The sequence below is a fragment of the Astatotilapia calliptera genome, chromosome 12 (genome assembly GCF_964374335.1).
Source record: "Astatotilapia calliptera chromosome 12, fAstCal68.1, whole genome shotgun sequence".
NCBI lineage: Eukaryota > Metazoa > Chordata > Actinopteri > Cichliformes > Cichlidae > Astatotilapia > Astatotilapia calliptera.
The window spans coordinates 20252942-20276892 of record NC_137433.1 but is presented as its reverse complement, the minus strand read 5'-3'; the positions used below and the strand labels follow the sequence as shown (position 1 = coordinate 20276892).

At 41.1% G+C, this 23951-nt stretch overlaps 1 protein-coding gene across 1 annotated transcript; it reads right to left on the bottom strand.

Moving 5' to 3' along the window:
• Window positions 1–515: 515 nt before the first annotated feature.
• riok2 (RIO kinase 2 (yeast)) lies at window positions 516–7094 on the bottom strand. The gene is made up of 10 exons (XM_026188622.2): window positions 6908–7094; window positions 5439–5577; window positions 5191–5307; window positions 4880–5055; window positions 4686–4774; window positions 4375–4566; window positions 4190–4282; window positions 2559–3002; window positions 1345–1444; window positions 516–1023 (listed from the first exon to the last, which is right to left on the bottom strand). Exons 1-10 carry the CDS (start codon window positions 6971–6973, stop codon window positions 862–864), a joined length of 1578 nt encoding a protein of 525 aa, XP_026044407.2. The 5' UTR covers window positions 6974–7094; the 3' UTR covers window positions 516–861.
• Window positions 7095–23951: the final 16857 nt, after the last annotated feature.

The window sequence follows — 23951 nt, the reverse complement described above, 5'->3', positions numbered from 1 at the left end:
ATTATGTGAAGAGGTCCAGCTTAAAAAAAAAAAAATGCCCGTTCTCAGGATTACAGCGAAAAATTTTATCCAGGCCTTTTTTGGATATGTGGGGGGTGGGATATTTTTGACTTCACACGCAAATTTGGGCCCACTGAGCTTCACTCACTCTGTTCACTATGAAAGGCCATTGTTCATGTGTGAATTCAGACGCTCTCTGAAAGCCTCCTACGCATAAATTAACTGAATTTGAAGAAAAACATGTTTCGTTTTCTTCCTTCGGACTGCCTCAATATGTAGCCCATCCATTTCCGTCACTCTTTCATGATTAATGCGTTGGTGTGTGCTCTCTGTGAATGTGCACCATTTGAATTTTAAATCCCTGTCCACGTTAGTCACTTTGTAAGCAGCACATCCAGACTGAGCATGAACCTTTGACTCTGTAACAGGAAGCTAATTAACATTGTTCAATCTGTTGTAGAGCTCATGTAGGTATCAGCACACACACAAAAATGAAGCACTAACACAGTGATAAATAAGTGTTTTGTGAAAACAAGTGCCTTTATTTAATAAGAAAAACACTTCCATAATCATACTGTTTTGCTATATTAAGCAGTCCATATTTGTGTATGCAAGCAACAAAATTTTACTTAAGTTTAAAAAGAAAACCAAGAGATTTTATGAGAACAGCATCCAAAACAGTTTTCACTTTATGTGACCTCCACTTTGATTTCTCTGTGATGATTCAAATAAGCTGAGTTTTTGAATAAATACACAGTATTTATTAATTGTGTTTACAACTTCAGACAAAAAAAATTCAAAAAGCCAAAAAAGAAAAAAGAAAAAAGGGTGTAAACATGAATTTCATCAATGCTGTTCTCTTTATCCCCAGAATTCGCTGGTCTCCATGCTAGACTTGATGTTATTTTGGTTTTCCCTCCTGGATTTGGTTTCCAAGTTGGCCTCACCCTTCTGTAGACGTCTCCTCTGCGCCGCCTTCTGCTGTTTGGTGAGCTGCCTCCGCACCTTCTGACGGATTACCTCCTGCAGGACACACGATAACAACAACAGGTCATAACAGATGAATATACTCACCTCCTGTCTCTGAAAGCCAGACACAACACTGTGCTGGCATGTTGTTTCTGTGTTAATTCACCTTCTTACAAACTGAAGCTCTTTAGCAACACCTACGGGACATTTTAAGATTTTCCCCAAAACTGTATAATGTGTCTGCTGCAGCACTGGCTGAAACTTCCAAATAATGAAGACATCAAATCTGTCACCATGTTTCTGGTTACTGGGTAGATTAGCAGAGTGTCCCTGTCAACCAGATATATCAACAGTGTAAATCTATGTTATACTTACTGGTGGTATGGTAGAGCAGCTCCCTGTGCTTCCCATCGTGGCCTCACTGTCTGTCCTTTTCCTCCTGTGCTCTACAATTTGTAGAAGACTATCTGCATCTCTGCAGGGAGATAAAAATTACATCATAGCAAAGCACATAAATGTACTGTAATGTACATACTTCATTAAACCAGCTTAATTTGACACAAATTAGCATAGATTTTGATTCATTGTCTCTATAATTCACTAACAATTCAGAAAAAAATATTTCTGGCTTGTCTCAATAATACTTTGCCAAACAATCCTGTTAAAGCCTCAGATCCACGGGATAAGAGACTGCTTTGGTTACTAGGGAAAAACGTATATTCTCTGACAGGTTGCAGAGTGGTTGTTGCCTGTCGTTAGGCTGCTTTGCTGCACCAGAAAGAAACCTTTTAACTCTTTTAGCTCTGATCGCTAGCAGGTTGCTGCAGTTGCCTGTAGTTTGCATGGAAGACACAGACTTGTCCTCAAACACTCACCATTTACTCTGAGCTGTACTGAAACGTGAAAAAGCATGGGACAAACCAAAAACGAATGCACAGCTTCAAGGTTTACGATGCAGATTACTGTTACCACCAACACGTTTCAAAAGGAAAATATTCCATTAGTCTTACATAGTTTCACTACCGTAGTTGGCATCTTTTGTCTAAAGTACTTGTAAATGTAGCAGTGACCAAAGCAATAACAAGAAGGTTTCAGTGCAGTACTATACCTCTTTACAACCGATTTCACACTAGTGAGTGCCAGCAAACATTTGCCGACCGATTGCAGAAAACACCCTTTTCCCTTGCAAGTGGCAGCTGCCAGAGGATCACAGACAAGTCTCTAGCCCTGAGTCAATAAGGTTTAGCAACTGATTTTAGATTACCAGCAACCCCCACAACTACTTGTCAACCTGTCAGGTACAACAAAATTTACTAACCAGTGGTTGCCAGAAGGTCTGTGACTGGTCTTTAGACTGCTATGATTGGGGCTTTATTAGCCAGCTGCAGACTTATTTGAACATTACAAAACACAAATGGTCACATAAAAGGACATACCACACAGATGAGCTAAGCAGTTCATCAGCAGTTGTCTTATATTTCCCATATGCCGTTTTCCTGCAGTACCATTTATCTAATAGTGGCACATAATCATCAAAGAATAATCTTCATTTTGGGGGTTTTATTGTGTTGGCTATTCACTGCTTTTACCTGAAAGGTTTAAACTCCTTGTTGGAGGCAGAAAGGTCTGCCAGCTCTGGGAACTCATCCTCTGCTTCCTCCAACTCTTCATCTAACTGCTTCTCTGTTTCTTCATCACCTGGAGGCGAAGATGCAGTCTCAGTCTCTTGATCCTCTTGAACCTTGTTCTTACTCTTTTCACCGTCCTGATCTTGTGTCTCTGCAGGTGTTTCGCTGATTCGTAATCCCTCCAGTTCCAGCATTGTATGTTTATATTCCTCCATGTCCACAGCCTCCTCTCTTTCCTCATCTGTTGCCTCTTTGGCATCCTCGTCATCATTGTCACCGTCGTCGTCGTCCTCCTCCTCCTCCTCATCGTCCTCAGGTCCAGCTGGGTGTAGCAATGCACCATCTCGCTCCATGTCTTTCGTAAAGCCACTGGCTGAGACTTCAACATCTAGAGAATATGACCGCCTTTGGAAAGAAACAGGAGATCATGTTAGAACTGCTTTTCAGTTCAGAGTCTGGCCTCCACATTTACCATTTAAAATGTAATTCAGTTCCCTGTATTCATACATGTTTGTTATGTTTTAACTAGGGATGGGTACCGGTATCCGGTGCCATGATGGCACCGGTTCTGACATAAATGGTAGTAACCAGACCGAAAAGCAGCGCACATTTCGGTGCTTTAATTTTCCTGAGCTGTGATACACTTTAGATTCTAGCCAATAATTTTACGTTTCCGAGGATAGTAGGCGGGTCCAGGTACGTACGTTCTTTTAGAGCAGAGCTACAGATTAAAAATGCCCAAGGCGAAGCGGTCAAAAGCCTGTCTGTACTTCACAGCAAAATATGCAAACTCAGCAGCCTGCAACAAGTGCTTTAAGCTGATACTGTGATACTGTCAAAGGAGGTAACACCTCAAATCCGATGAAACACCTGGCGACGCCGAGTGGTTTTTTTTAAAAGCCGAAAAATGCGCCATATTTGATAGCTTGCTGCGAGCCCTCACACCGAGCACATCTACTGCGGGTGTGGTGCCTGTTATCGGACCCGGAGTTAGAAACATCCCCCAAAAACACGAAGAGGAGAGTCCTGGCCCCTAGCCCTGCCAGTGCAGCAGAAATGATGACGGATGATGATCGCAGCAGCAGCCGTTCTTCTCTGCGTGAGTAGCTTAATGTTGTTCGTGTGTAATTTACGTTGAGTAGGCTAACCACGTTATTACATTAATGCATGTAAGGTGAACTAGCAAACATCATCATAGCTACATGCGGCTGTCTTCTTGTTTGATGGCAGATACTCCCTTCACCCTGGCCAAAAAGGCTAAAATGACCAAAGAAAAAGTGGAAAACAGTGGAAAACATGAGAAGTTTTTGGATAAAGTTTGTGTTTTTTCCATTGTTTAAGCACTGCTTCCAGCCAAGAGTGATGCCCTAAATCCCCTATAGCTGCAGAAAAGGCTAACATTGTTATCTTTTTACAAAAAAACAGCTGAACATTAGAGGTTTTTGGACCAATTTTGTGTTCTCCATTCTTTAAGCACCGGTTTGAGCACCGTTTAAGCACCGTTTCAAAAGTACCGGTTTGGCACCAGTATCGGATAAAACCTAAACGATACCCATCCCTAGTTTTGACTAAAATAAAGTACAAGCAGTTACCTGATGTCTTTGAAAGTTGGAAAGAGCTCGCTTTCATAATTGAATCGCTTTGCAAAGAAGTCGCGGATACATTTGACGTCTCGATCAAAGTACCTACAAAAAGGAGTCGTAAAAGTAGACAATTATAAGTTGTATGCTTTGATACTTTTAACTGCCAACTTTAAAAATCGAGCAAATAAACCCACCATTCAGCATTGGGGTGTGATGTAGACACCATCTGAGGGAAGTCAATCATTGTTATGTGGTCCTGGTCATCCAACATGAGGTTGAACTCGTTAAAATCTCCATGAATCAGGCCATGATTGGCCAGTTTGACTATGAGGTCCATGAACTCACTGTACAAGGCTGATGGATCCTGTAATTCATGAACCTGACACCTAGTAGAGTGAGACAATGCACACAAATTATGGAAGAAACCCCCCCCCAGTAGGAACAGTACGTTATTTCTATTTTAATATACAAATAAAAAGAGGAAATCAATGGCTTGTTAACATACAGCGGATATCCATTGATGAGCTCCATCACTACAGCATGTCTGTTATAATCCACAGGTTTGGGAACTGGAAAGCCTCGATCGTACAATGCCTGGGATTAAAGAGGAGACAGACATTAAAATCCTCCAACAAAACAGTTTTTTCTATCACACTTGTAAGTGGTCCAGAACAGACTCTCACTCATTTGGTTCATTACCTTCATGTAGGCAAACTCCTTCATGGCAGAGAGGCGGGAGAGATAGAGCCAGGACATGTTCTTCCTGTGTTTGTGGTAATCTCTCTTGTTCTTCAGATTCCTGAAAGATGTACGCCCCAACCTGTGCAGCTTCAGAGCATACTGCTCTCCGCTTGGACTCGCCACAATATATATATCTACATGCAAGGTGAACAGAAAGAAAGAAATATTTATATAAACATGAGCACATAAAAGATTGACGGTAAAAGCCTGAAAACCTGAAAGAAAACACATTATGATTATAAATTTAAAAAACAAAACAAAACACTTACCCGACTCTTTGCCAACACCCATTTGGTTGCCAACAGAAATGATTATTTCTCTGGCGCACAAAGTCTTTAAGGCCAAGTAGTCATATCCTCCATAATTCAACTTGTAACCCTGGACAGCTGAGATCAACACACGCCATCATGTTAGAAAGCTAATCACTTACATCATAACTTGTGAGACAAAGCTAGTGTTTTTAGAATAGATAGAATAGAATAGAATAGATAGAATACGTTTTTGTAAGTTTTCTTACTCTTGGTGCGCTCATAGACCACGAGCTTGTGTTTCACAAGCTCTCTGAGGATCTTGTTGCAGCCACCGTGCTTGAGGCTTGCAATGGAAGACAGAAGACTTACTGGAACAATCTCATGGTTTTTCATCCCCATCTCAACCTGCGTGAAAAATTATCATCATTGTCATCAAAATTATCATCACCAGTGAGCTGACAGATTAAATTACAAGCTTATCTGCGTTGTAATGTATATTTCAGGAAAAACAGCCTTTGCTCATTCCTTCTATGTCCTTAAAATTCCCATGCTAAATTCTTCTTCCAGTTACTTCCTTCAGGGGTCACCACAACAGATCATATGCCTCCATCTCACCCTATTCCTAGCATCCTCCATTGACTCACCAATCTTTGCTTGTCCTCCTTCACTAGATCCATACTCTGTGGTCATCTTCTTTACCTCCTGGCTGGCCACTCCATATTCAACATCCTTCGCTCAATATATCTACACATGTATCAAGTTTGCCTCACCACCTTAGTCTCCAAACTGCTCAGCCTGAGCTGTCCCTTTGATGTAATGATTAGATGTTTCTAATCCTGTCCTTCCTGGTCACTCCCAACAACAATATTAGTCTCTTCAGGTATGCCACCTCCAGCTCAGCTTCCTGTCTGTTTTTAGTGCCACTATCTCCAAATCATACATTATAGCAGGTCCTACTGTAAACCTCCCCTTTCCCTTAACCTGGAGAGCTGTTCCCACCATTTTGCTACCTCTTTTGCTACCTCTCCAGACTCTTCCACCTGCTCCCTACTTTCACTACAGAGTTCATAATATCATCTGCAGATATCATAGGTCACGATAATCCATAGATCAATGAAGGAGGGCATGCAGCAAAACCCAGGACCCTAATTTTGTGCCTAAAAGACTGAAAACAAACACTAACTTTAGAAGAAAGCTGCTTTAATGGTCTAACACATATCACAAGGAACATATTAGCCTCAATGGCAGACAAATCCCTATAGGGCAACTGAAGTGCTGCAGCAGCAATTTCACATTACAGATATTAGGTAGATAACGCAAGGATTAATACATATGCAGATCAAGCGACTCTTCAGAGCTCGTGTGCACAGGACAAGTACTTATGCTTGGCAACCAATGTCGCCAGTGGTTTGTTTGTTACTAATGACAGATCCCAAACTCAGAATATTTCTACCACTGACACTCATATTTTGAAATTGTTTTAAATATGCGTCTTGTGAATCCACCATCAGTCACTAAACCACAGGAGTACAGTGAAACGATGTTCCGTTTACCTGACATGAACTATGAATGCCTGTGTATGTGTGCTCGCCTTCATTACAACTACATTAACATCTCGCATGCTGCTGTAACAGTGGCATGTGTAAAAGTTAATGAGCAATAACCAGCTGACCAAGCGCTGGCTTAGCACAGGCTAACCAACTGGGACCGAATTAGCAGTTAGCTTTGTACTTACCGCAGTAAGGACTCGGAAGTCATCTCGGGATAAATATCTCAATATCACAACATTTAACTTTCCCATATTTTAGCCGACACATACACGGTTACACTGAGCTAGCTCTTCAAACTTTTTTTAACCTAAAGGTGCCACATTTCTTGTAAACACACGTGCAAGGCGGAAGTTCTAGGAACGGAAAAGACGTCACTTCTGGCTCTAGAAAAACTGACGCCGGATTGGACGCTGCGGCAAGTACCCTGACCTCCAATCACAGCAGAGTCCACTGTGTCCCGCCGGCAGATGGAAACATGCCAGAATGGATCTGCTGGAGGGACAAAGTTTTAACTCTTATTAGCCAAAACAGGGGCGCATCTACTGCATCTACTGTAGGGGCATATGATGGGATGTGCCACCCTAAAATAATCTCTTGTCCCCCCTAGTGTCACCCTAGTTTTCCATATTTCAATGTTGTCTATTTATAATAAAACAAGGAATAAAAACAGTCATGGCCAGGGGGCAACAGAAATTAAAATATAACTATAAAAATAAAATTCTAGTAGACACAATCTGCACAAATCCTGAAAAACACTAAAAGTCTGTTTAAAATATTAAAACAGCCAGTGTCCCAAACATCCTCTTCAATCCCTTACTTCAGTCCCAAACTACTAATAGAAAGAAGAACATTGACTGTCATTTATTTTTTAAAATACTAGTCTTATCTCATTTGTCAGTTGGGTCAGTACTTACCCTGGGTGAGCAGAACTCTCAACTCTACCCGCCACTGATCAGAACGCTCCCCTGCCACCTCCAGGCACTCACCTGACGGGTGTCCCTGCACTTCACCATCCTCTGCAGCCTTTTTCTTGGTGAATCGAAGCAAATCAACAATAATAATCAAAAATAAGTAAAAAAGCAAGGGAATACAAATGAGCTGTGATTCACCTTCACAGTGGCTTACTGGAAGACAGAATAAGGTCACTGGTAATGTTATTAGTAACCAGTGTTGGTCAAGTTACTTTAAAAAAGTAATCAGTAACTAATTACTGATTACTTCACCCCAAAAGTAATCCTGTTACTTTACTGATTACTTATTTTTGAAAGTAATTAGTTACTTAGTTACTTTTTAAAAACATTTTACACCCTTTTTCTGCATAGTCCACCATATAAAATGTAATCAAATGAAAAAGTCTCTTTTTTAAAACTTGTTTTATTAGTTTTAATCTTTTAACTTTATGCATCAAGCAAAAATTAAATTATATGCAACATTCTCTGACTGGAAGAAATTTGTTTAACATTTAAACCTATTTTCTGCACATTCCAGCACATAAAATAAAATAGTTTTTTGTGTTTACACTCACTCTTTCAAATAGATGCAAGTAAAACACACCAGAAAATAAACAAAATCAAAGAATCAGCAGTCCTGTTGCTCTATTTTCACCTGTTTAGTAGGAGTGGGGCAGGCGGAGGTTTGCCCTGGTGCAGGTGTGTCGCAGCCGTCATGTCAGTGGAAGAATCCGTGAGTTTCTCTGTGAATTTCACATTCCCATGGCAGCGTACTCAGTGCTTGTGCAGAAGTTTAGGGGTTTATTTTTCGCTGTAAAAAGAAGTTTTCTTCGAACAGCAGACGCTAATGTTTTTGTCACTTTTTCCAGAATCAAACTCAAAGTAAGGTCAGTACTTCCACACTTTAAATGCTGCACGCTCATACTCTCTCCCACACTTGATATATTATCCATTGTTGATCTGCACACAGCTGATGCCACGAACGTAGCACTCGCTCGTCATTGTCATGAGACACTCTAGCAAAAAAATCACGGTTTTAGTAACGCAGTAACGCAGCGTGCTCACGGGAAAGTAACAGTAATCTAATTACCTTTTTTGCTATAGTAATCCCTTACTTTGCTCGTTAATTGAAAAAAGTAATCGGATTACAGCAACGCGCTACTGCCCATCTCTGTTAGTAACACTTGTGTTTTCCCTATTATTCAACTCTGGTAAACGGACTGGTACTTTCATAGAGCCTTTCTACACAGTTAAGCATGCAAAGTGGTTTCCTCAACATTCACCCAAACACACACACACACACACACACACACACACACACACACACACACACACACACACACACACACACACGCCCCTTTTATCTACGTCTAAGCACTTTCTAACACACACACAGTCATGCTGTGGTTGATGCTTCAGGGGTAAATCAGGATTCAGTATTTTATCTGAGGATGCCTTGGTAGACAAGTAGATGACTCAGGGCTCAAATCACTGACCTTCCAATTGGTAGACAACTCACTCTATCAACGATCGGTCCAATATCACCCAAACCTTTTTCTCACCTGATGAAAAGGCCAGATAAATGTTTTGTAAAAGAGTATAGAATAAAAATATGGCAGTAGGTTTGAATGTTGAGTGGTATGGAGTCCTGCTGTCATGATAGCTCACTGCTGTGAATAAGAGACAGGTTTTGCTCAGGAGCAATAAAGCATAGCGCATTTTATTGAAAAAAGTAAGAAATATCTGTAAAAGCTGAACTGCAGGAAACACTGTGTCAACCCTGTGAAATCTGAAGGTCAGGTGTGTGTGTGGGAGAAAGTGTTGAACAGAGATTTACTGGCAGGTTTTTGAATGCCCTACAGCAGGTTAGGTACACAGACACATTACTCATCCTGCTCTCCCACACACTGGAGCCTCTTTGGGAAAGTTGAGTATAGAACTACACAGTAAGACTGACAGAAAGCTCTAGAAAAAGATGTTTCAAGGTGCAGGAACCTCTCTGGCAACACATATGATAACACGCACAGAACCACTTTAGCAAAGGGTACATGAATGTGCTTCCTTAATAATAGCACCTATGCATTTACAATTATATCATGTTTTGACCATTTGTTCTAAAGCTTTCCTGTAAATCCAAACACTATAGAAACTCATCATCATTATATAAACAAAAAGATAGTTTGTTCACAAACTGTGAACAATATTATGTAGTTCATAATAGTTTTTGTCTTTTGTTAAATGGAAGCCTGAGTCTGGATTATCACTGAATTACTTACATTAACCAAGACCGGAAGGCTGGAGTTCAGCTTGCTGGTAAGTTTGTCTCCAAATTGTCTTCTTGTTTTATGTAATTCCTTCTGGGATTTGGATCCAACAAGTTAAGCATGTATATTATGCACACACACAAACACACATGCAGCTATTGTTGAATGAAGACATTGATCTGACACATGTAAAATGTGGCCCATTGTGTTTATTGTTCCCCCCATCTCCCAACCCTGTGTTCTCAAAAGGGAACAGAGGATTAGGAGATGATGGAGGAAATTGAAAGTTGGGGGGAGGTTGCAAGTTTCTTGCAACTTTTCTCCACGTCTTCTAATTGTGCTTGTTTTTCTTCAAGCTTGTCTTTCAGTTCTTTAAATGTTGCCTCCTCTATTAGCTTTGCCTTGTTTATATCTGTATTTATCTGTTCTACTTTCTTGTGCATGTCTTCTAAGTGCTGGTTTCTCTTCTGGATTTCTTGAAGTGTACACTGCAGGTCTTCATGTGTTTTCTGTTATTGTTGCTTTTGCGCCTGGATTTCAGTGTATTTGTACTTCAAGTTGTTAGAAAGTTCCTCAAATTCTGTGTTTTTTCTCAGCATTTCATTGATGCTACTCTGCATCTCTGAGCATTGTTTTTCCAGTTTTTTCTTTTCTCCTTCCAGTTCAGTTGCTTTGTACTTCATTTCATTATAATATTTTTGGAGTTTTTAATTTTTCCTCTGGAGAATAAGTGTTTCTTCTTTCTGTTGTATGTCCTGTTGCTTCTTCTCTTGAAGCAACTCTTGATTTTGGAGCAGTGTTTCATTAAGAGTTGTTTGGAGCATTTTGTATTTTTCCTCCATGTCTTCAAGTTTGCAATCCATTTCTTCCTCTTTTATGTCCTGCTGTTCTTTCTCATGAAGAAACTCTTTATTTCTGTGCAGTGTTTTATCGAGCCTCATTTGCAGCACTCTGAATTTTTCCTCCATGTCTTCAAGCTTGCAGTTCATTTCTTTCTATTTTATGTCCAGTTGCTTCTTCTCTTGAAGCAGCTGTTGTTTTATTGTGCTTCATCTGCAGCGCTCTGTATTTTTCCTGCATGCCTTGGAGTTTGCACTGCATGTCTCTTGGTTCTACAGGCAGTGCAGAATTATTAGGCAAGTTGTATTTTTGAGGAATAATGTTATTATTGAACAACAACCATGTTCTCAATGAACCCAAAAAGCTCATTAATATCAAAGCTGAACGTTTTTGGAAGTAGTTTTTAGTTTTAGCTATTTTAGGGGGATATCTGTGTGTGCAGGTGACTATTACTGTGCATAATTATTAGGCAACTTAACAAAAAACAAATATATACCCATTTCAATTATTTATTTTTACCAGTGAAACCAATATAACATCTCCACATTCACAAATATACATTTCTGACATTCAAAAACAAAACAAAAACAAATCAGCGACCAATATAGCCACCTTTCTTTGCAAGGACACTCAAAAGCCTGCCATCCATGGATTCTGTCAGTGTTTTGATCTGTTCACCATCAACATTGCGTGCAGCAGCAACCACAGCCTCCCAGACACTGTTCAGAGAGGTGTACTGTTTTCCCTCCTTGTAAATCTCACATTTGATGATGGACCACAGGTTCTCAATGGGGTTCAGATCAGGTGAACAAGGAGGTCATGTCATTAGTTTTTCTTCTTTTATACCCTTTCTTGCCAGCCACGCTGTGGAGTACTTGGACGCGTGTGATGGAGCATTGTCCTGCATGAAAATCATGTTTTTCTTGAAGGATGCAGACTTCTTCCTGTACCACTGCTTGAAGAAGGTGTCTTCCAGAAACTGGCAGTAGGACTGGGAGTTGAGCTTGACTCCATCCTCAACCCGAAAAGGCCCCACAAGCTCATCTTTGATGATACCAGCCCAAACCAGTACTCCACCTCCACCTTGCTGGCGTCTGAGTCGGACTGGAGCTCTCTGCCCTTTACCAATCCAGCCACGGGCCCATCCATCTGGCCCATCAAGACTCACTCTCATTTCATCAGTCCATAAAACCTTAGAAAAACCAGTCTTGAGATATTTCTTGGCCCAGTCTTGACGTTTCAGCTTGTGTGTCTTGTTCAGTGGTGGTCGTCTTTCAGCCTTTCTTACCTTGGCCATGTCTCTGAGTATTGCACACCTTGTGCTCTTGGGCACTCCAGTGATGTTGCAGCCCTGAAATATGACCAAACTGGTGGCAAGTGGCATCTTGGCAGCTGCACGCTTGACTTTTCTCAGTTCATGGGCAGTTATTTTGCACCTTGGTTTTTCCACACGCTTCTTGCGACCCTGTTGACTATTTTGAATGAAACGCTTGATTGTTCGATGATCACACTTCAGAAGCTTTGCAATATTGAGACTGCTGCATCCCTCTGCAAGATATCTCACTATTTTTGACTTTTCTGAGCCTGTCAAGTCCTTCTTTTGACCCATTTTGCCAAAGGCAAGGACGTTGCCTAATAATTATGCACACCTGATATAGGGTGTTGATGTCATTAGACCACACCCCTTCTCATTACAGAGATGCACATCACCTAATATGCTTAATTGGTAGTAGGCTTTCGAGCCTATACAGCTTGGAGTAAGACAACATGCATGAAGAGGATGATGTGGACAAAATACTCATTTGCCTAATAATTCTGCACTCCCTGTATGTTCTCCTGTTCTTTCTCTTGGAGGATCTCTCTTTTTTGTGTGTTTCTTAGTTTTAAACTAGTTGATTAGTCTACTTGTTTCCCCCCCTTGTGTAGCCGACTAAAAAATTAATTGCCAGGAGCATCCTTGGTGTGCAGGGTTACCACTGCCATTTCCGGCTGAGGGTTTTTTTTTTAATCTGAGTGGAGATATTGTCATTAGGAAACTGATACTGCAAATCTGAGCCACCACTAGGCAGAGGTTGGAAGCAATGTACAAATACTTCATTATTGTGCTAAAGTAGAATTTTCAGGTAGCTGTACTTTACTTTAGACATTTTTCTGTCAACTTTGTGCTTTTACTCCTTACAGTTCCAAAATGGGCTTGTTACTTTTGTTTTAAGGCATTTGAGGGAAGTTATTATTTCGTCTCTGCGGGCCAATGAGAAAAAAAAATGATATTTCAAATTGTTAAATTGATATTTTGAATAACCTGAAATTTTGACTTAATGATTCCAAAAAATGTTGCTTTTTTAGCATCTTCCATAATTTATACAAACAGTCCATTTTAAAGGTTCAGTTTAATGATATTTAAATCTCACTGTATAAAAACAGACTGTGCTATCAATTAATACATTGCAGTTTTTCATGTTTCAGCTAGATGGCACTGTGACACAGGGCGCTCTGAAGATTCTGAGCTGCTGTCCTTTGTCTCAAACGTGTCTGTGTATCGACTCTGTCTTGAGTTATAAACACACTGTGTCTGGAAAAAAAAGGCAGACCTTCCATTTAAGGAGAGAAACGACGGGTAATTTAACATTGCTATTTTGGTGAAATTTTCTTAGTTAAGCTCATAGATAATGCTGATATCATTTTAATTGTCTTGAACAATGATGATGAATGCTCCTTTATAATCCTGACATTTTCCAAAAATGTTTGGATTCTTGTTACCTGCTTTTCGTACTTTGCTCTCTTTTTTTCCCTTTCTGGAATCAAACTAAAGCACATGACAACTCTCTAAGTTCACTGGATAATCATAGACCATCTCTGTTTTAGATTAGATCATCATACCATCCTATAACTCAATTTCTCGAGGGAATTCTCTTCATATTCTGGTGCTGCAATAGGTAGAAATTTGATTGATGGAGAGGCTGAATGTGTTGTATCATTAATAAAACTTACAGATTGCTTGTTTGGCTCTCAGTTGTGGCAAACCTAAAGTCTTGTTGCATATGTTCTTGGTAAAAAAGAAAAGAAAAAAGAGCTGGTTAAGCAGCCAATAGCAGACAGACTTGACAGTTATACACAAGTCCAGACAATGTGGTCAGTAGTGTGTCCGTCCATGCAGACTGGGAGCACAGCGGGAGAGTGTGGCCCCGCCTGAATGTGGAATTAACTGGAATGTAGTGAAACAGCCATTCTTGCATGCACACCTGAGCACACACACACACGCACACACACACGCACACGCACACACACACACACACACACACACACACACACACACACACACACACACACACACACACACACACACACACACACACACACACACGCGGAAACAGTGAGATAGTGTCTTCTTTCCAGATGTGGTGAGGGAACATTTTACTATGTTTCAACACAAAGCAGCTCATTTTTCAATTCTAGCCCCATTCCACCCCCCTGGCCATCTCCTTTTTTCTCCTTCTTTCCAATGTTGGGAGTATAGAATTTAATACATTAAAGTGTTTTAAATACTGGATCACCTCCAGGTAACGTGTTTTGTTGTGCAAAGTGGAATTCAAATGTATTGTTTGAAATGTGTTCAACTGATCTTTTTTTCCGTGTATACAGAGCTGGTTTATTGTCAGTGGATCTGCAGTGAACCAGCTTCCTTTGATATTAAATTAATGAGCCCCTCGTTAGCGTAAGATGAAAGTTAAAGTTGGATAGGTCAAAATGATGAAAGGACCTTTGGAGTACTGACTGAAGTGAAATGAAGTACACGTAGTCTATCAAAGCTATGAACCCCCACCCCTAGCATGTACATAAAGAAAGAAATTACTGATGGAGTTTTAATAATGTATGAGAACTTAAAAGTGAGAGCATACCTACCATAGATTTAAGGATAAGCACAGACTACAGAGACAACTAAACTAGCTGCAAACCTTATTGCAAATGTTATTAGTTCATTTCTGTACATATTTGACCACGTGGGCCAAAATTAAATGCATCACTGGCCACTCTTTTGGGTACATCTGTTCAACTGTTGAATGCTAAATGATAACATAAATATTACATCACATTAGCCAATCACATGGCAGGAACTCAGTGTGCTTAGGCATATAGGCGTGATCATGATGCATACTCAAGATCAAACTGAGCACCAGAATACGAAAGAAAGGTGATTTAAGTTGTTGGCAACAGACAGGCTGGTTTGAATGTTTAAGTAAGAAAGTGCTGATCTTCTGAGCTTTTCCCCACATGACCATCTCTAGAGATTACAGAGAATGACCTGAAAAAGAGAAAAATATCTAGGAAGTGGTAATCTGGGAGAAAACGTCTTATTGATGAAAAATATCATGTCAACATGAACCAGAATTGTTGGACATTGTTTAGAGCACCCTGTTGGAGTTATGCAATGAAGACCCCATTGTTCCTATTAAAGAGGTGTATATTTAAAGGGTTGATGTCTTTGTGGTGTTTGTAGTAGTTTACCTTTCCTTGTTGTGTTTCTACAGAGTAAACATGGGATCATGACAGACTTATCTCCATCATCCCGCAGAGGATCCCTGCTACCTACCACCACCACCACACCCACACACACACACACACACACACACACACACACACACACACACACACACACACACACACACACACACACAGAGGCCGATAAATTGTTTTCCAGCTCTAAGCTTCAGGGAGGGAACGCTAAATTGAGGCAGGAATTGGAGAAGCTTAGGTAAGTCTCCAACAACAAGCGTGGGCTTTGTCCCTGGGTTATCATCACTGTGCCTTTAGCCAGCTGCTGTGTGTTTAGAAACATCAAATTTGATTAGATTAGAGGAGAGCAGATCCACTTTCTTTGCCTTTTTGCTGCCAGTCTCTTAAACAATAATCTGCTCTCAGGTGCTGGTACAAGCATCCAGCAAATGAAGGGCCTGAGGAAAAATATGTGGAGGGGAAACATAATCTAGTCTGGAGATACACACAGACACATAGACCCATGAAAGGCTGACAGAAAACCTCCATATGTTTTATGTCTTCCTAAAACATCAGCTCTATAAACACTTTACAATTTAGACGTGCAGGGAGCCTTTATCACCCTCATACACAGTCAAACAAGTGATAAGTTAATTTCACACCTCACAGCTTTTATATCTGAAACTTTATGATTTCTTTTGTGCAAACTGCATGTGTGTTTCTTCTACTGTTAAAATGCACATAAAGCATAATATGTAGCCATCCACTATAAAGATACCTCCTGCGTAATATATGTATAAAATTATTACATTGTTATCACTGTTATCACTTCTGTGAGGACAGCATTGTGCCATCACGCACCAGGGTGAGTTATAACAATGACAAACCCTGGTTTACTCCTAAACTCAAAAAGCTGTGGCTGGAAAAGAGAAAGGCGTTCAGAAGCGGAGACAGGGACTGCTACAGAGAGGCCAAGTACAGGTTCACTAAAGAAGTGGACATTGCTAAACATCAGCACTCTGAGAAGATGCAGCAGCAGATCTCAGAGAATGACTCGGCCTCTGTGTGGAAAGGTTTTAGGAATATCACAAACTACAAGCCTAAAACCCCCCACTCCACTGATGACTTGCTCTTAGCCAACACCCTTAACGACTTTTACTGCCGTTTTGACGAGCCATCAGGCAGCCTTCACACCTCCAACGGCCCCAACAATAGAGGCACTTTGGACACTAATTCCCCCACCTCTCCCCCCTCCATAGAGCCATCACCACCTTCAAACTGTTCACCTACAACACCCCCCTCCTCACCCCACACAAAAGAGGATTTCACACCACCTCCTCCCACCACAACTCTTCATATTCATGAAGCAGATGTGAGGAAGCAGTTTAAGAGTCTGAATGCTCGAAAAGCTCCCAGCCCAGACGGCGTGTCTCCTGCCACCCTCAGACACTGTGCAAACGAGCTGGCCCCAGTGTTTTCTGGCATTTTCAACTCCTCACTGCAGGCATGTCATGTGCCTGCCTGCTTCAAGTCCTCCACCATAATCCCTGTCCCCAAGAAACCTAGGATCACTGGACTAAATGACTACAGACCCGTGGCTCTGATATCTGTGGTCATGAAGTCTTTTGAGCGCCTAGTTCTCTCCCATCTCAGGACCCTCACGGCCCCCCTCCTGGACCCCCTGCAGTTTGCATATAGAGCCAACAGGTCTGTAGACGACGCCATCAACATGGCCCTACACTTCATCCTGCAGCATCTGGACTCCCCAGGAACCTACGCCAGGATCCTGTTTGTGGACTTCAGCTCTGCCTTCAACACCATCCTTCCAGACCATCTCCAAGACAAGCTTTCCCAGATGAATGTGCCTGATCCCATCTGCCGGTGGATCACTGACTTCCTGACGGACAGGAAGCAGCATGTGAGGCTGGGAAAGAATGTCTCGGACTCCCGGACCATCAGCACCGGCTCCCCTCAGGGCTGTGTTCTTTCTCCTCTGCTCTTCTCCCTGTACACCAACTGCTGCACCTCCACCCACCAGTCTGTCAAGCTAATCAAGTTTGCAGATGACACCACCGTCATTGGGCTCATCTCGGACGGGGACGAGTCTGCCTACAGGAGGGAGGTTGAACGTCTGGTGTCCTGGTGCAGCCACAACAACCTGGTGCTGAATGCCCAGAAGACAGTGGAGATTGTTGTGGACTTCAGGAAGCACACAGCCCCACTCCCCCCCATCATCCTGACTGACACCCCCATCACCTCTGTGGACTCATTCCGCTTCCTGGGTACCACCATCACCCAGGACCTGAAGTGGGAGCCCACCATCACCTCCGTCATCAAGAAAGCCCAGCAGAGGATGTACTTCCTGAGGCAGCTGAAGAAATTCAACCTGCCAACACGGACGATGATGCAGTTCTACACTGCAATCATCGAGTCCATCCTCACCTCCTCCATCACCGTGTGGTACGCTGGAGCCACTATCAGGGACAAACAGAGACTGCAGCGTGTTGTGCGCTCTGCTGAGAAGGTGATTGGCTGCAGACTCCCATCTCTGCAGGACCTGTACACCTCCAGGACACTGGGGCGTGCAGCTCGGATCTCAGCTGACCCTTCTCACCCTGGACACAGTCTGTTTGACCTGCTCCCCTCAGGCAGGAGGCTCCGGTCCATTCGCACCAGAACCTCTCGCCATAAGAACAGTTTCTTCCCCTCTGCTGTTGGACTCATGAACAATAACCATATGACTGTTCCCACCACTAACACATGACCCTACGCTGTGTCACTGCATCATTCTATGTTTGGCACTGATCACCACCTGCACTCATGTATATATCTTTCTACGTAGCACTCTTAATTCTTATTCTCATGTATATATCTCATGTATAGCTCATGCACATATCTTTCTACATAGCACTTTTAATTCTTATCCCTACTTTTATTTTTTCATGTCTATTTAAGTGCTATTTATGACACTATGTTTGCACTGAAGCACCGCAGCAATTTCCTAATGTTGTAAACCTGCTCAACATTTGGCAATAAACCCCTTTCTGATTCTGATTCTGATTCTGTGTTTGCACTTTATGTGAGTGGATGTCTCTACGTCTCATTTAAGTGTCTCTCTGTCGGAGCTGTCTGGTGAAGCAGGGCTCCAATCTCTCTTGAATCTGCACAAGAAAAATAAGATACTGGGAGGTCAGGTTTGCAGAGTAACAAGCTGGGAGTACAGTTCAGACACAGTGCCACACCAGTTGTTATAATTTTGTATTTTCCAGTTTTCCAATGGTTTTTACTTTGGTTTCATTTTGACTTTTTGTTTTCAAGTCAGTTCAGCTTCACTTGGTTTCCTGTGTGAATTTTCTTGTTTCACTTTAGTTTTTATTGTTTGAAAATGTCTTTAGTTTAGTTTTATTCATTTTAGTCTTAGTTTGAATTATTAGTGCATGGAGGGCATATGTCAGAAGTAACATTTAGGAGAATCAGTTCAGGTTTTACAATAAAAACTGTAGGAAAACAGTTGGCTTACATACTTCTAGACATCTAGAGTCTCAATAAACATGTCCATAAATACCTCATCAGGCAAGATGTAATATATATATATATATATATATATATATATATATATATATATATATATATATATATATATATATATATATATATATATATATATATATATATACCAAACTAACAACTATTAAAACTCAGGATTCTTCCTCTGCTTTTTAGTTTTAAGTTTAGATATAGTTGTTTAGAATCACACTCAGCATTTAGGCCCCTGTTTTATTGTTGTTAAATGTTATAATTGTGTAAATTTATACAAATGCCTTGTTTGGTTGCTGACTAATTAGATCAGTCTCTATAATCTAAGTTCTGGAAGAATCTTTGTTTACATTACCAACAACTAGGAGATCATTTTTGAGCCTCTGTGACACATGTTCAGTCTCCCAAAATGATAATGACCATTTTGGAGATTAAAATTTTATTTCACTGATTATAGAGTTTCAACAAGTAAGCTTCAGTCAGTTTTACTGGGACTTACATGCTGGCACATGTCTTTGCCAAGACTACCAGCCTAACAGTGGAGATGCTAAAAAGCCACTGGGGCTGGCCAAGAAACGGTCCCAGTTTGTAACTCCCTTTATAAACACATATGATCATGTTGATTAAACAAATGAGTACAGCTTTTGGACAGAGCCGTGACAGCTTTCTTTTCCCATCCTGGATCATATCCAGGATGGTGGCTATATCTCCTTGATTCAAGGTCCATAATAACTTATTATTTGTCCCTCTGGTGCACAAAAAATGCAGTCATATTCTCTGTTTCATTCATTTACAGCTATCACTATGCTTGCAGTGCAAAACACAATTTCCTTTAAACGTTCAGCTCTTCTGTTTTAGCTGTGAAAGCAGACTAAACCTTCCTAATATTGAAAAATGGAGATTGTGTCATTAAAAAAAGAGTTTTATGTTTGCATTTTGCTCCCTCTGAGAGCTTCTGAAATTGACAGCTATATTAAAACTTGGAGATCTACCTATTCATATATAATAGAGAGGTAAGTGAGTGGTGGCAGTCAATTAATCTAAGTCTTGACCATAAAACTAAAAGGTGGTTTTCCCAACACATGAAAAGAGAGGATTTGGTGACTGGAGAGTATATACAAAAATATCAAGACAAATCTGTTTCTGTTTGACTGTAGATGTGCATGTTTTTATGTGCGGACAGGCACACATGTGTGTTTGTGTGTAAGCATGAGTGATGTCACATAGGCTTTTGCCAGATAATAACATGCCACAGTGATCGAGAATGCTGCTAACTAACAGCATTTCTGAGCTGATTTTCCCCATCACTCACACACTTGCAACCCTTGCGTGGCAGACTCTTGTAATGGGATCAGTGAGGGATTGGTCCTGCATCAGTCACAGCACAGGTGCAAATTTGTGCTCACACACACAAATATATGTACAGACATATCATCTAGAGGCTAAAAATGGCTGTGAGTGACTGGAACAGGAAAGCTGCCATGCTGAGGGAACATCAGGATCTGAACAACTGCGACTGAGGTTGCAGCTACATCGTATTGGTGTGTTCATGGGCACACGTGTCTGTCTGTTTGAATGTATGCACATGTGAGTGTAACTGTGTGTCAAGTTTTATAGCATTAACTCCATCAAGCGTGAAATGAGATGGTCTCCCACTATCTGTCTTTAAGAGGGGAGCACAAAGAGCAAAGGATGAACTGAAGTGATGGATCATGCAGGCCGTCTGTGAGATGAGCCTTTTAGCTGTAAAGAAACTGGAGAAGAGAGTCATCCCACACTGAACCAGAAAAAACCATACATAACCATGCATGTTACGTTATTATGGACAACATGGGATGTACCTCTGACTGTCAACAGACTGCATCCAGTTTATTTCAAAATTGTGAGGCCACGGCTTCAGTTTTCACACACGAGCCAGCATAGTTTCATTGTATTTTTCTAGCATAAATCAATATATACTCAAGTTCAGATTGTTAAAGAGAATGCATCTTGTGTGATATTAGCTTTCACTGCTGAGAAGTGTAAACACTAGATTTTTACATTGTCGTAAATTCAAAGAAGTGCTGGAACTCCTAACCGGAGCCTTGGCATGCAATCAATGACATTACCACATAAAACCTTAAACATGTTGTCTGGGCCTCCTCTGCATGTCTGATATCTGCCAGAGACAGTAGAAATCAGACAAATTCATCCCCAAAACACTTATTTTTTTCTTGTCTGTTAGTCTCAAATGTTGCTTGTTCTGTCCAAATCCATCTCCCTGTTCTGCAAGAGCTGCTGCCCTGTGAGTAGTGAATTAACACACACACACACACACACACACACACACACACACACACACACACACACACACACACACACACACACACACACACACACACACACACACACAGAAATGCACATTTTACACACAAGCACAGACTGCATTACAGTAATCACAGCGCAAGGGATGCTGGGTAATTTGGTTAAAGATGTCAGGAACGTAAATCAACTCCAATCACTCCTGCTCTCTCATTGGTCATTCCTTCCGCCTCCAGAAGAACTGCATTGGTCACTTGTTTATCTCTGTAGGTCTTGTATCAGCTGTTGCTCACCAGGGCATATAAGTGATATAACGGCCTCCAGGCTCCTGTGTGAAAGTAAAAATAGAAATAACTTCATATGAGCTGGCTAATTAAATTGTGAAAAGAGCAATTTGGGTAAATTGAAACAATTCAATTCAGTTTTATTTATATAGAGCCTAGTTACAACGACAGTCCCCTTCAGGTATTTTATATTGTAAGTAAACTGTAAACTGTACAATAATTCAAAGAAAACCTTGACAGTCACACGGCCCCCTTTAAGGAGGCACTTGGTGACAGTGGGAAGGAAAAACTCCCTTTTAACAAGAAGAAACTTCAATCAGACCCAGGCTCAGGGAGGGCAGCCATCTACCGCACGCAGCGTGACATCTACAGGACATAAGAGAGCCAGAGATAAATAATAACTAATGACTGAATGTAAAGTGGTGTCCAAAAATAAGTGAGTGAAGAAGAAATGCTTGGCGCATCATGGGAACAATAACACTTGGATTACTCGTTAAGGAATGATTAAACTTTTTCTGAAATATTAGTATTCACTTTCTAACAGAGAGGAGTGCTTAAGTGTGATGCCAGCCTTTCGTGTAGCTAACCAATTAGTAGATCGTTAGCTTGACATATAGCGTGAACACATAAGGTCACTTGCTTTTTAAATGCAATTAGCCAAGCTTGACAGGACTCCTTCTTCAGCGATATGGCCTCCCTTCCTTTCTGGTGTCCATTATTTGGTTTAGAGGTTACAGCAATGTTACAGTCATAGCTCTGTGCAGCTGTCACAGCAATACAGATGCAGAACATGGACTTTTTGAAATCCTGCTATCCTTTTTGAAACACCAGGCCTGTCATGTATCCTCCCCTGACACCTGATCCAGCTTTGTCCACAAAATATGCCTGCAAATCTAATTATATGATTACAAAGTCATTTACCAGCCTTTGGCCTAGAGTAAACACCCTTTTGCTCGAACATGGTGTTCTTTATGGACAATTTGATTAGCACATAAGTCCAATAACACTGCACTGCTTAGGTTCATTTGGGGCAGACTGTTCCTCCCAGTAGGTTCATGTTCTCCAGTGGAGTCTCCAGCTGGGGCAGCTTCCAGCACCCAAACCAGGGACTTGATATTACTACAACTGATCTTCAGCAATTCGAAACAAAAGTCGTGACTTGTTCCCTGATTCATAAGTGTATAGAAACAAGTCTTCCATCACCTGAGGAAGATGCTAACATACAGACAGTAAACTGGTGCCCTCAGATATACTCATGTCTGGTCCTTGCCTCTCACCGAGGGCAATTCCAGAGTGGAATAGAGTACCAGTTTATTAAAACTTGAGCTGTGTATTGAAGTGATCAGAACTATAGTATCTATCTCTTAATGGGCTTCTTCGCAAGCTGAGAAGTGATATTATATGTCCCAAAAGAAGATCCTCTTGACTGCCAAGATTCGATTAATTGACCAGCTGTGTTTTATTTGTTTAATCCATACAAAACCAAAATGCAAAAACAACTTGAACTGGCATTACCGAGATGATTTGTGAACAAATAAGATATAAACTGTTAAAGTGTTTTTCGCTCAGTCTATTTTCTACCTATCCTGGAGAAAGAAACAAAATAAGCTGAAACCATTGATTTCATGAACTCTTCTCACATTCTGTGCTGGTGTTTCAAGTTCACTGTGAATATTAGTCGGCTACTTTATGCATTGTAACTGACTTTCACTTGGTGGTTAAAGCCCAAAACAAACAGAAAAACAACTCATTTATAATTTTAAAACAGCTCTTGCATCAAATTTGTATTAAATTTCAGATGCATTTGAAAAATCCCATTATGAAAACCTCTAAAACCTTCGCAAAGCGGTTTGTTACTAACTTAGAATGCAGTGATTGAATCAAATATTAAAATTAACTGTACTGTTTGCTGACTGCCTTAGACTGTAAAACAGGTGCTGGACAACCTTCAGCCCCCTTTTTCTGTCTGTGCCCTGCAGGGGGATGCTGGAAGACCTCTCTCTCTCTCTCTCTCTCACACACACACACACACACACACACACACACACACACACACACACACACACACACACACACACACACACACACACCGCTTTGATTTTCTGGAATCTGCACTACAGGGTAAGCATCTAGAGAGCTTAAAAAAACGCTCTCACACCTTCACTGGGTATCTAGTGCTAATGATTACTTGTTAAGCACAACATTCACACAGCACTCACACACAAACACACAGACATGAGCTCAGATTTAGCAATTCTGTGAGCACTGCACATCTCAAAGCCTTTTCCAGTTGGTCAATCCCTCCAGGCAAGGACCTTCATCAAAACACTGGCCATTGATTGGGATGATACACAGCATTAGTAAATAAAACAAGCACATTTACCTGAGAGAAGACACAGTCACACAGGTAGAAATATGTTTGACATTTCCAGGTCTGCTGAAAATTATGATGTGAACATCAAAATGTGACAGCGAGTATTTGCTTTCCTGGACAGGGGCAGTGGAGGTGATGGACAGTGAAAGGGGCATACAAATGAACAGCCACCCACGGGGAAAATC

Excerpts from the sequence above, each read along its gene's own strand:
- riok2 (XM_026188622.2), bottom strand. The coding sequence starts at position 6,973 with ATGGGAAAGTTAAATGTTGTGATATTGAGATATTTATCCCGAGATGAC. Across the intron at positions 5,578-6,907 it reads ACTTCCGAGTCCTTACTGCG|GTTGAGATGGGGATGAAAAA; the intron begins GTAAGTACAAAG and ends TTTTTCACGCAG. Across the intron at positions 4,567-4,685 it reads CTCATCAATGGATATCCGCT|GTGTCAGGTTCATGAATTAC; the intron begins GTATGTTAACAA and ends TCACTCTACTAG.